A 14012-nucleotide genomic window follows, 5' to 3' on the forward strand; every position below is an offset into this window, starting at 1 on the left:
AAAATCAGAAATCGTTAAATTGACTTTGTTGCAAGCATAGAATAAGAACTAAATACGTATTGTGCACAAGTTTTATTAACTAAATCACAAACACAACTAACTAATAAATGGAACAGGGAATGACACATTCGACAAACCCGAAGGTACCGAGAAGGCCAAGAGAGGGAAAGGCTTGTGTAGACGCTCTTAAAGCCTGAGAAAGGTCCCACCTCTCAGGATCGGCTTGACCAATAAGAAAGGTGGAATTTCCAAGCAGGAAAATTCCTCTGTTGGGAGGTTTTATGACTGTCTCAAGTGTGGTTAGACATGGGCCTTGCCGTTTGTGTCCATTTATACTCAGATTAATATAACAAACACATGCTGCATTCTATGAGAAGGTGATGTACACTAAAGTGTGAGTCATTAAATGAGTATTAATTAGATAGGAGACATGATATAGCCTAGGTGGGGTTACATTAGTTCTCTCATAAAGCATGCATGAAATAAATACAAGTGCAAGAGACACTATACAAGAAATAATAATATCAAACACACAATGTCCTGGGATGCATGTTCATTTATAGATGTTTGTCTATAAATGAATGCAGGAAAGTCTGTTTTAAGGGCTATGAGTCTTTCCTATGGCCTCTGTTTTACCACATGACCACATTTTTACTCCACCCCAACTCTCCCTCAAGAGGTCTTAGATCTGAAGATAAAAACTTACTCCAGATCTCTAGAGCCCGCCTAGAGAGCCGTGGCTGGTCCCACTCTATGGAATAGTCTATCAAATCATATCAGAATGGCTTCTACCTTATCTGAGTTGAAATCCTGTCTTAAAACACATGTTTTCTTTGACTTTTAATACAAAGGTTTGTTTACATTTATGATGTTTCCAGTGAACACTCGCAAACAGCATTGCAAAGTTGTGTGGTAGGAACGACAAATTTGCGACAATACGGTTTCAGGAAACAGTTGTGACTAGCTAGTTGATTTCTTCAGTTAAGTTACATCGTTGTACGGGAAACGCATCCCTGGCTGACTGCTGTAACCTCGGGATAGAGATGAGACAGATGCTGCGTCTCAATTCACCTACTTATACTACGCCCTAAAAGTATGTACTCTTTTTGTGAAGAAAAAGTAGGTACTTTTGAGTGTGTAGTAGAAGAGTAGACAAGCTTTGGGACATTCTATCACATCATACAATTGCGTCTTTAACGGTTGCTCTCTGTCGCCTCCTGTCACAGTAAACTGACCTGTCAATCATCTTGTCAAAGATAAAATCCTCCACATTTCATTTCATACAATATCGGATAGAAATGCAGAAGCACGTTGACCTGCAGTCGTGGGTCTTTCATGCAGAGACTCTCCTCATATTAATGCATAATGATGCATTTAAAGTTAATGACCAAACGGATCTTTATATAAGTCCACATTGTTATTGCAGATGAAAAATAACACGGATAACATTTTTTTTATCAGATTAAACTTTGATTAGTCACTCAAACCTTTATCTAAACCTCTCACCGCCAGTCACGCATATTCACCATGTTTTGTAGTTTTTTAACACTTTTTACTCGTGTTTGTAGTTCTTCCTCCAAAGCGCAATGGTTTGTGGGCAATATTAGCCTTTAGAGTGTAGACCGGAAAGAGTACACCATCAAGGGACTTCTAGCATACAATTTTTAACATACTATGCTTTGGGACACACTTATTTCAATCTCACATACTGTTTAGGATGGATATGGACATTGAGAAGCAGGGAGAGATACTTATGTAAGCTTAAAAGCCATTCATCTTACGATGTAATAAGTACATTGAATGTTATGGGAAGTGTTCCCGGTTTCAGTTGACCTTTAGGGATTATCAACTGGCCAGAATTTTGAGATTGCAATAAGCGTGAAGTACTATAATACGTTAAGTAATGTTCAGTAAGTTCAAGTACTGAGGAGCTAAACCATTCAAGGTCATATCAGTAAGATTTTATTTTATTTTATTATTAATCAAGAATATAATTTATCATAATTATATTTCATTATCAAATTATGCATTTTCTGATAAAACACAATTTTCAGTGTCAACAGCAGCAGTTTAAAAGAGTGGTGATTTGTAATGGACTTTCTAAGTGGTTTCTCAAGTTTTTTGTTTTTTTGAAGGCATCTTTATAATTTCTGGTCTTTGAACACTTTCCTAAATTAACTCCAAAACTCAAAATGGCCCTTTTTAGTTGGATGCACTATATGTCATTTCATAAAATTACCATTATCAGATAACAACATTAATGTATGTATTATGATGGAAATGCATTGGAATTTTGTTCATTAAATATAAAACATATATTTATGGACCCATGCCAAGTATTATATTAAAGTTGAGTGATTTTAAAAATAACCTATAAGCAAGGGCCACATAAATCAAAGAGGGAAGTATTTTAATGAGAATATAATGAAAGCATTACAGGCATATTATCATGAGTGTATTTTAAATAAATTAAATGTATGCAAAAGCAATCTCTTTATCATACAGACACACACACACACACACACACATTTGGTGTTTTCATGTTTTATTATGTCTATGGGACATTCCATAGACATTTTATTCTGTACAAACTGTATATTCTCTCCATTGACACTAACACTACCACTAAACCTACACATCACACAAAACTTTCTGAATTTTTACATTTTCAAAAAAACATCACTTAGTATGATTTATAAGCTGTTTTCCTCATGGGGACCAAAAATGTCCCCACAAGGAAATGGATTTCTGATATTGACATCTTTGTGGGGACATTTTGTCACCATAATGTAGGGTTTACCAGGACACACACACACACACACACACTGTGTCTGTACTGGCAGAGGTGTGGTGTCGTCTCACAGATGTGTTCTGGATAAATCAGAGATGGCTGAGGGCAAACAGACTTCTAGACAGAGACCACCTGTCCGCTTTTAAGTTACACATAAGACAGAACCAGTTTCTGAATTTCACAATGTATTAATATCCTCCAGGTACTATTTATTTATTTATTTAATTGATTTTTTTGTTGTCAGCAACGTCATTCACATTTCTGGGTATTCTGGATTAATTGGCTTTTGCCTTTCGGTGATGGAAAGGAGGAATTGTTTTAGTGATTATTAGTTGCATAATATATTCAGATCATGCTTGTTTTGTAGTGAATATTGATAGGCTGTTGTGTGTAACGTGTGTAATCAGGTGCTTGATGCACCTCCTCTATACCAGGGTTCACCAGTGTAAACACATCTGCCTCAAAGTGGACAAGGTTACACATACATTAGAGAAGACATCAGTTTGACTGGTCACTTTGTGCATTTATTATACACACCTGTATATATCTTACACAGAATAAATATCTATCGCTCACAAATGGAACTTACACAAAATCCTCTGGAGAAGATCTGGGTGCCGTGGATGAGCAGCAGGCTGAGACAGAGAAGAGGCTGTAAGTCAGACATCTAAAGAAACATCTCTCTCAATCTTTGTTACATTCATTTCCTGTTATCACTGTGAAGCTGCTTTGAAACAATCTGTATTGTAATAAGCGCTATAATAATAGAGGTGACTTGACTTGTCCTTCACTCTTCACTCTCATCCTTCACTCTATTTCTGTGTTCTTGCCATCAGGTTATAAAAGTATAAGTTAGTGGACATATTTGTATTCACTATGCTGTTAGAATATCAGCAAACTGGACCAATTTTCATAAAACCTCCATAAACTCTTTTTCATAAAACCTTGAAAAAATATTTTTAAGAGACTGCCTAAGTAAGAAGTGAGAGTTAGTATGTAATAGATAGATTAAAAAAAGCGTATTGCATAGTGAAAATGCTTTAAAATAAAATCATACAGAGAATATTTCCTAATACTTTTTTTTTTTTTTTTTTTTTTTGTGCGTGTGTTTTAGTTTGACAGTGTATGATGGTTTGTGTCCTCTGGGCTATTCACCTCTCTGGAGTCCAGTTCATTGCCATTTACGCACACACACACACACACACACACACACACACACACACACACACAACACACACACACACACACACACACACACACACACACAAACAAACGACTGATACATGAGACACTACTGTTTCTTTAGTAAAATTGATAACTTGAATAAATGACTGGGAGTGTAAACATGGCTTCTGTCTCCATAGAGATCAGTTAAAGAAATGCATTGTAAAACCATATCAAATGATGCGTCAGTTTGAAATGAAATGTTAGATTAATATAATGTGTATGAAACTATCATGGGGTTTATTTATTTAATTAGACATAATGTGTGTGATTATGGCAAGCCGTTTTAACTTTTATTCATTTCCAGGATATGAATTGTTGATATCAACAATTTAATTCTTGATATCTGTAATTATATTTTCACTAGTGAAATGTCACCATAGGCTGCCATTCAAAATCAGTTGTTGATATCAAGAATTGATTTCTTACTAGTAGAAATATAATTTTTGATATCAATAATTCAACTGTCACTAGTTGAAATGTCTATTCTTGATATCAACAATTGAATTGCTACTAGTAAAAAAATTTGATATCTGAAAATGTATTTCTGATATCAATATTTCAGATATCTAAAATGGCTTTCTTACTAGTAACAATCACATTCATGATATCAGAAATTAACACTGTCACTAGTGAAAATGGAATTATTGATATCAAAAATGAACATTTTTACTAGCAATTCAATTGTTGATATCAAGAATAGACATTTCAACTAGTGACAGCTGAATTCTTGATATCAAAAATAAAGGTTTTAACTAGTAAGAATTGTATTTCTGTATTTAATGTGAATTTCAACTAGTAAGAAATCAATTCTTGATATCAACAATTGATTTTGAATGGCAGCCTATGGTGACATTTCACTGGTGAAAATACAATTACAGATATCAAGAATTATAGTTTTTTCTAGTTGAAATTCAATTGTTGATATCAAGAATTATCATTTTAACTAGTGAAAATTTAATTGTGGATATCAAGAATTAGCATTGTTATAGTGGAAATGTAATTTCTGATATCAAAAATATTTCTAGTAGAAATCTAATTCCTGATTTCAATAACTATCATTTTAACTGGTGAAAATTGAATTGTTGATATCAAGGATTCATATCCTGGAAATTAATAAAAGTTAAAACGGCTTGCCATATGTGCTTGTTTCAGCATCAGTTCCGCAGTTCACCAACTCTCCCACCATGATTGTGATGGTTGGTCTTCCTGCCCGTGGAAAGACCTACATCTCTAAGAAACTCACACGCTACCTCAACTGGATTGGCGTTCCAACCAAGGGTGAGAATTATTATTCATGGAAACATTATACAAACATTTAAATTAATAAAAGTAACAGGTAGAAGCACAAAATGTTCTCACACATTACAGTTTTTCTTGATTGCTTAAACACTTTTTTTGAAATTATGCTTCCTTTACTCAAAACTTCCTAACCCACACTCAAACACAAATCCTTAACTTCTCACCTAATTCCCCAAACTTCCTATTTTCAGATCAAAATGAAGCTCTCCATTCAAAACCATTAAATTTTGCTGAAAAATCTAACTTTGCCCTCAGACATTACACACAAGCACTCAAAAAAAAGTTGTTTTGCATGTGGTTCCCTTTCAGTCAGCCACGTTCGACGTTACGTCAGAAGTGATTTGCATCGTCAACCACTCCCCGTGAGACGGGTATGCTTTAACGTGCTTTAACCAAGCTTTAATTCAAGCTTTCACTTTGAAGCCGAGCATTTCTCATGATTCTGCTCAGCAATCATTGTTCGAGTGCATGTGTGCAACAAACTAGGAAGAAGCTCTTCAGTGAGTGTGTGTGTGACGGCCTGTCAGCGGTGGTCGCTTCTAAAAGAGCTTTCTCTGCATACATTGAAGTTCTCCTAAAATAGTATTTTGCACGCTGCAGACTTCCTGAAGTTGGTCTTGCAGCAACTGTTCCCCTGTGCGCTTCAGCACTTTTTTTCCCTAAAAGAGCAAGCGGACAGCGAGCGTCTTTTTAAAGACGCCTCTCTCCCCATACATTTCTGGATGTGGTCGTTTCCTGTCCTCATCTGATGGCCACGATTGCTGTCTCACATGCCTGGGCATAATGGCGTTCTTGGGTGGTCGTCATGAGAATGATGGTCGCCACACTGGCACGCTGGCCGCGACTAGACTTTCTCGTAAAGGCTTGAGTCCCCTTTGCTGTTGCCCAGCTGCTGCTTGTGTGTAAAAGCACAGCTGTGGGTCTGCTCAACACTTGGGAGATCTAGGATTACAGTAAGAGCTCTTCTGCTGGGAAAACCCCCGCGGATCTCATGCCTAGCAGTTCTTGGCTGTCCAGAAGCAGGCTGAGGCTATCAAGAACCTGCTCCAACGCAACCTCTGCTCACATGCTTTGCCCCTCAGTCTGCTTTTGCCAAGAGCGTCCGTTCCCCTGCAACCAAAAAGCTCAGCTCAGCCGCGACGTCGAGCCCCCCTGCAGGAAGACGACCAGGTAAGTGTTGCACCGCACAACTCGGTCCCCACTCCGGGACGCTATGCCTTCTGGGTCAGGCCCCTGTGCTACCCCACTGCGGGTACGTCTGTAGTTCCACTGGTTTCACTCACACGGTGTCTGCGAGCCTGGCTAGTGCTTCCCAGCCCATCTCGCTGGCTCATTCGATCAGACTCGGCTACTCGATTCAGTTCGCCCGGCATCCCCACAGGTTCAGCGGGGTCCGGTTTACCTCAGTGGCAGACAAGGATGCTCCTGTCCTGCGTGTGGAGATCACAGTACTGGCAAAGTCTAGCCGATATGAGGCTAACGCAGACACATTTTCGAGTGAGTTCGCCCCCAAGATCGGTTTGCAGCGATTGACCTGAAGGAAGCGTGATTTCATGTCTCGATTCTCCCTCAACACAGACCATTCCTACGTTTTGCGTTCAAGGGACGGGCAACAGTTACAGTAGTGGCTGAAGTGCATCTACTGTACCTGTTCCTTCTTATGATCGAGGCGACGGTGAAGCGACTCAAGTTTGGCTGTATTCGTTGCCCAGCCTCCCTCATTAGTCATACCATGGACAAAGACATGGGCAAGAGTGGCACTGCTTGTCTCTTTGGCCTTGCCCTTCCCTTTCACCTTCCTCATTCTCTTCCTCCAGTCCCTACTGCTCTTCCTCCTCCTCCACCTCCTACTTTTCCTCTTCCTTCACCTCTTCCTCCACTCCCATCTACTCTTCTTCCTCCTCCTCCTCCACTCCAGTGTCCTCAACCTCTTCCTTCATGTCTTTCTGGATCCATTGTTCCAAAACCCAATGAACTGACTCTGCCCCTTTTATCTATCTATTGAAGGTTCTGATTGATGTGTGTTAAATTTTGACTCTTAGTGTTTCCACTTGGGTATTTGTGTGCTAACTGAGCTGAAGCTGTGCTGACTTGAGTGAACAATATTGAATGCTAGTGCTTTCTAAATGACAACATAGTGTAGGCAATGAGAAATTAAGTGTAGTTTTGCAGTGACAGTTCAACAAATCTGACTTATGTGTCAAAACAGGGGAATAGTGTATAGTTTCGGGAAATGGGTGTGCTTTTTGATAAATGGCGTTATGATTTTGAAATTTTAGTTCAAAAGCCTGGTTAATGTGTTTAAGCAATCAAGAAAAACTGTAAAAACAAAAAATGTCAAGGCTTTTGGTAGATTTAGGCACTATGTTTCTGTTGTACACTTATTGGTCAATACAGGTCATTGAAGCCCGATATATTGGTAGATGGCTGTTGAACTGTCATTTTTGGCATTTTAAATGTTAAATGGGCAACTTTGGCAAAATGCTTTGGTTGTTTTACAAATTCAGTAGTCTTTAAAGAACTTAATGGTGGGGTATGTAATTCTCTTTTTTGGCCATTTTTTCAAAATCACTTAAAATCCTATTCCTAACCCACTTACAGCCACTGAGTTAGAAGCACTGAAATAAAAATTAAGCAATTTAATCATCTGTGGAACGGGCAGGACTCGAAAAACTCCAGCCAATCATTTCCAAGACCACCTAGAATCATTGGACAGTAAGTGCATCAATCAAACGGTCGTACCATCCCCCCCATCCATGTCCATGTTCTTTGAATGGGTGGAGTCAAAGGAAAGAAGGTAGGACCATTTGAGTTGTGTATTTTCAAAATCTGCCGGCCGTTTTGCAAATCACATACCCCACCTTTAAGTCTTAAAATATGTATTTGTAATATGTGCCTCTGTAGACCGAATAAAATCATAGAACATTATTTCTTGCACTAAACAGTCACTGATGTGAACCTATTTTAACAGTGTTTAACGTTGGACAGTACCGAAGGGATGCCGTTCACACTTATAAGAGTTACGAATTCTTCCTCCCAGACAACGAAGAGGCCATGAAGATTCGCAAGTGAGAAACACTTTACACAACAGTGCTTCATTTAAGTAATATCACATGAGTGCTGTTTCTCCAAAATTAATATTAAGTTCTTGTTTATGGAACTGTTGTATAAAATATATCACACTATATCACAATATCACACTCACAATTATGCTATTGTTCTGAATATTCACCCTTACAGAACGAAAATATATTGACAAATATATTTTATGGTGTAAATATATTGAAAAATATATGAAATAAAGGTAACACTTTATTTTACAGTGTCCTTGTTACATATTTTACATGTACTTACCATAGTAATAACAGGTGCTCATAATTATTACATAATTATTAAATTATGCATAATTACATGCAACTAACCCTCAACCAAATCCTACCCTAACCCTATAGTAAGTACATGTAGTTGCTTAATATTATTCAGTACTTAAATATATAATTATTATTGCAACACTGTAACAAGGACACCTTAAAATAAAGTGTAACGTTTTGTGTTATATGTTACAATATATTGAATTATACATAAGGAATTGATGCTTTTATATAATATGCTTTTATATCATATATTGAAAAATATACTTACAATATATTCAGACTGTAGAATGTCATTAGACAAGTGTACTTAGAAAACATGAAACAATTACCTTAAATTTCTCATGGATGTTTTACTCAAAGTTGTAAGATTCTAATATAAAAACACACAAAAGAGTGAAAAAAGTGGCAAGACAATCTGTTAACTTCTTTAACTTGATGTCTTTTTTTTTTTTATAATAAAAAAAAATGCGTAGTTTATCAATGTCCTGATTCTCTTTTGTATGTTTTTATATTAGAACCAGCTTTGGGTAAAACTTCCTTGAGAAATTTAAGGCAATCGTTTTCCACGTTTTCTAAGTACACTCGTACTTCGTACTTACATTTATACAATTATATTGTACAAATATTTTTTTGTGTGTGTGTGTGTGTTATTGTATTTTCTTTTTCTTGTAAATTGTGTGCTTTAGAGCGTGTGCTCTGGCGGCGTTGAAAGACGTCTGTTGTTACTTCACTCAGGATCATGGACAAGTTGCAGTAAGTGACAAGCACACACACATGCTCATCTGAACATGGACAATAGTTACTGACGTTTAGATCTTGATGAATTTAGAAGAGCTGTGATTAGAAACTTAACTTTTTCTGTTTCGGAAAACTAAGCAGCTGGTAAGGCCATAGGTATTATCACAGTAGTTTCTGATTAATGCGTAATGTTTTATACACAACCAGCCAAAAACTTTGAAATAATCAACATTTTTTAAATGTTTTTGAGTGTTTTATGCTCACCGAGGCTGTTTATTTCATTATAAACATAGTCAAAATAGTAATATTGTGAATATTATTTAAATTTAAAATAACTAACATATATATTGTGGCAGAAAAAATAAACTTTAATTATGGTGAGGCTGAAATTGAAAAAGCAAATAATCATAGTGTCTTTATAAGCTTTAATCTTGCAAGAATAGCTTTATTTGCTTTCCAACTAAAGCAAACATTGATCACCATAATGGTGAATGTAAAATTATATTATTTTCAATAAATCATCTATATCTATTTTAGAAACTTACGACTTTCAGTAAAACATCCTTGATCCTTAAGGCATTTGTTTTTCATGTTTTCTAAGTACACTCAACTAATTACATTTTACAGTGTAAATATATTGTAAATACATTTTTCAATATATGTAAAGCGGCAATTCCTGATGTATTATTCAATACATTGTAATATATAACACATTATATTTAAGTCAAGTCACCTATAAAGGTAATTATAAACATTAATTAATTAAAGGACATAAATAATTATATAGGGCTTTTTACAATACAGATTGTTTCAAAGCAGCTTTACAGAGATAACAAGAAAAGAATGCAACAACGTTTGTGTCTTGAAGAAAATAACATCTAAGTCCAGCTTAAGTAAGATCAGTGATGGTTAATTTTTGTTGTAAAAAGCCGCTCTGGAGAAAACCGTGATGTCATCGTCCGGCTCAGTTCAGTTCTCATGTAATAGTGTCAATGCAGGCAGATCAATAATATTGTTGAAGATTATTAAACTAAATGTCCCCAACTAAGAAAGCTGAAAGCAAAAGGCGAAAAAGGTGACAGTGGCAAGAAACCAAAAGAAAACCAGTCAGTATCTGGTGTGACTAATTTGTAACCTGTAAATGAATTTGCTCCTGTTGTAACCGATGTGGTCTGTGCTTCACTCATATGGTGCAATGAATTCTATATGATAATCAAGCCAGTTTTGGAAATTAATTTTCTTACAGGTGTTTGATGCGACCAACACAACAAGAGAACGTAGAGAGATGATTCTCACCTTTGCTAAAGAGAACGGCTATAAAGTGAGTGAAACAGGTGAATTGATGAGTTAATATTCATCAAAATGAATAATTCATCTTTAGAAATTAATATCTCTTCAATCTATCATTTTTAAATTTAAATAAAATTATCCTTCTTGTAGGTCTTTTTTATTGAATCTCTTTGTGATGACCCAGAAATCATCGCAGAAAACATCAAGGTAATAAGATTTATTTCATGATGTGTTTAAAATATATATTTATTTCTTGTTTAAGGATCTAATTGATTATTGATCTGTGTATTAATGTATTGACTGAGTTGCTTTTTACTGAGCGGCATAATTATTAAACTATTATCTGGTAATTTCTTGACAGTCTGTAGGAGTTTGTCTGTATTGGAATGTTTGTTCACACTCTACATCCTGTAAAAGAGCTTTGTTTTCTGTCTGTATCTGCAGCAAGTGAAGCTGAGCAGTCCTGATTACGTAGACTGTGATAAAGAGGAGGCAGTGGCTGACTTCCTCAAGAGAATAGACTGCTACAAACTCGCATATGTTCCGTTAGATGATGACAAAGACAGGTGAAACACTGTCACCCACACAGTTAGACCGTACCAGGCTTTTTTACAGTAAAATACTCAGTAGCACCTCAATGCAGTAGACGAGATCTGGGGGGCGGAGTTGGATCCAGATATAAGGGGTGGAGATTGGTAGGTTTAGGGGTGGGTTTAGGGATTAAGGGGTGGAGATGGGTAGATTTGGGGGTGGAGATTGGTGGGTTTAGGGATCAGGGGGTGGAGATGGGTAGGTTTAGGGGTGGGTTTAGGGATTAAGGGGTGGAGATGGGTAGGTTTAGGGGTGGGTTTAGGGATTAAGGGGTGGAGATGGGTAGATTTGGGGGTGGAGATTGGTGGGTTTAGGGATCAGGGGGTGGAGATTGGTAGGTTTAGTGGTGGGTTTAGGGATCAGGGGGTGGAGATGGGTAGATTTGGGGGTGGAGATTGGTGGGTTTAGGGATCAGGGGGTGGAGATTGGTAGGTTTAGGGGTGGGTTTAGGGATTAAGGGGTGGAGATGGGTAGATTTGGGGGTGGAGATTGGTGGGTTTAGGGATCAGGGGGTGGAGATGGGTAGGTTTAGGGGTGGGTTTAGGGATTAAGGGGTGGAGATGGGTAGGTTTAGGGGTGGGTTTATGGATTAAGGGGTGGAGATGGGTAGATTTGGGGGTGGAGATTGGTGGGTTTAGGGATCAGGGGGTGGAGATTGGTAGGTTTAGTGGTGGGTTTAGGGATCAGGGGGTGGAGATGGGTAGATTTGGGGGTGGAGATTGGTGGGTTTAGGGATCAGGGGGTGGAGATTGGTAGGTTTAGGGGTGGGTTTAGGGATTAAGGGGTGGAGATGGGTAGGTTTAGGGGTGGGTTTAGGGATCAGGGGGTGGAGATGGGTAGATTTGGGGGTGGAGATTGGTGGGTTTAGGGATCAGGGGGTGGAGATTGGTAGGTTTAGGGATCAGGGGGTGGAGATGGGTAGGTTTAGGGGTGGGTTTAGGGATCAGGGGGTGGAGATGGGTAGATTTGGGGGTGGAGATTGGTGGGTTTAGGGATCAGGGGGTGGAGATGGGTAGGTTTAGGGGTGGGTTTAGGGATTAAGGGGTGGAGATGGGTAGGTTTAGGGATCAGGGGGTGGAGATGGGTAGATTTGGGGGTGGAGATTGGTGGGTTTAGGGATCAGGGGGTGGAGATGGGTAGGTTTAGGTATATGGAAGGTGGGAGGAGTTGGATCTGGATCCGACTCCTCCCCGTGGATCTCATGTTCTGCAGTGAGGACCATCTCAAAATACTGGCAACACACTGTAACAGTAAAACTGTAAAATGCACTAAATTAAAACTCGCGTTAACTAATTTCATTTGCAGAAACCAACTGTCTTAAATTGACCAACTGTCATTTAAATGTATTAACTAATATTTATAATGCACTTATAATGTGAGCAAAGTATTACTGGGAATTTATTTCATTTTAGACCACTAAAAAAAATGCAACATACAGCATAATGTTAATAGATCTTCCCCTGGACTAAAGCACTGGCTCTACTCTTCAGCACAATGGTGGACCAAAAAAAACCTAAACTGCAACAGTCTTTTATAACGTACTGTTAAGTTATTACTGTTAAAATACATTTCGTGGGAGTGTCTTTTTATCTTAAACTGTTAACTCTTTCAAACCCACAGGAAAATCCATACTACAAAGTGTGAAAAGTAACATTGAGACAGTGTTGTGGTGAGATAACTCAGTGAATGTGTAGCTGATTGTTGAGCATTAGTGTTGTAGCTCTTGTGTTTCTCTTTTTTCTGTTCTTGTTTCTCTGTTCTTCAGTGATTCTGCTTATCAGGTGTTCATCATTGTCTGAATTCACTCTCTTCTTTTCATTCACTCTCACAAGTGGACTATATTAGTGAACTATAGGGAATAGTGAATGAGGGTATAGGGTGTGATTTGGACACACAGCCTCTGAGTGTCGACTTTGAGCGCTGTTGATTCACAGTATACTTCCTGTAGACTATTTTCTCGAAAACGACAAATATTACCCAGAATGGTTGAATTTTCTACAGTATATTACTGTTGTAAAGGAAAAGGCGAAACTGTCAGATACTGTCAGAATTTGGCCTTTTTTACAGCAAGGGTTAACAGTGCAGAACGAATTTGACCAACATCTGTTGTTTGACATGATTGCAGTGGAAGTCCTCATCATTACTGCCCTGTCTCTGTGTGTCCACAGGAACCTGTCATACATTAAGATCTTTAACGTGGGCAGCAGGTACCTGGTGAATCAGGTTCAGGATCATATTCAGAGCAGGATCGTCTACTACCTGATGAACATCCATGTCACACCTCGCACTATCTACCTCTGTCGTCATGGAGAGAGTGAACTCAACATTGTGGGGCGTATCGGAGGTGATTCCGGTCTGTCTACACAAGGAAAGAAGGTTAGCGTAAATCTTATCTAAAATCTAAAATAATAGAAAGAGTGTTGAACAGGACTTTCAGGCTTTGAATGAATCCTGGATTGATGATGTTTTAAGTAATTATTATTACTGTTTATTATAATCAAACCACAATTCTGTGATTCTGTCATTTACTAGATCATTACTGTTGTGTCTGCAGAGTTATTGTGTATATTAAATATGGAGTCATCTCAGCCTGAGAGAGATTTAATGTCTTCTTTTATCTTCAGTTGATTTCATCTAAGACTGTCTGAAGTCAGTTGTAGTTCTTGTGTTTCTGCTCGTCTCTTTTTCTGTTCCTTCAGTGA

The 14012-nt window shown here is 37.8% G+C and overlaps 1 protein-coding gene across 2 annotated transcripts in view; it reads left to right on the forward strand.

Moving 5' to 3' along the window:
* Positions 1-3233: 3233 nt before the first annotated feature.
* LOC311072841 (6-phosphofructo-2-kinase/fructose-2,6-bisphosphatase-like) overlaps positions 3234-14012 on the forward strand; it is a 36846-nt gene continuing 26067 nt past the window's right edge. For both annotated transcript variants that reach the window (XR_014604062.1, XM_084098144.1), the window contains exons 1-8: positions 3234-3445; positions 5171-5296; positions 8289-8385; positions 9378-9444; positions 10676-10750; positions 10870-10926; positions 11164-11285; positions 13479-13686. Coding sequence is in view for 1 of the 2 variants with exons in the window: in XM_084098144.1 (XP_083954270.1) it covers positions 3370-3445; positions 5171-5296; positions 8289-8385; positions 9378-9444; positions 10676-10750; positions 10870-10926; positions 11164-11285; positions 13479-13686 (828 nt within the window). In the remaining variant the exon portion in view is untranslated. The remainder of the gene's footprint in view (positions 3446-5170; positions 5297-8288; positions 8386-9377; positions 9445-10675; positions 10751-10869; positions 10927-11163; positions 11286-13478; positions 13687-14012) is intronic.

The sequence above is a fragment of the Abramis brama genome, assembly GCF_963993115.1.
Source record: "Abramis brama genome assembly, chromosome: 22".
Lineage (NCBI taxonomy): Eukaryota > Metazoa > Chordata > Actinopteri > Cypriniformes > Leuciscidae > Abramis > Abramis brama.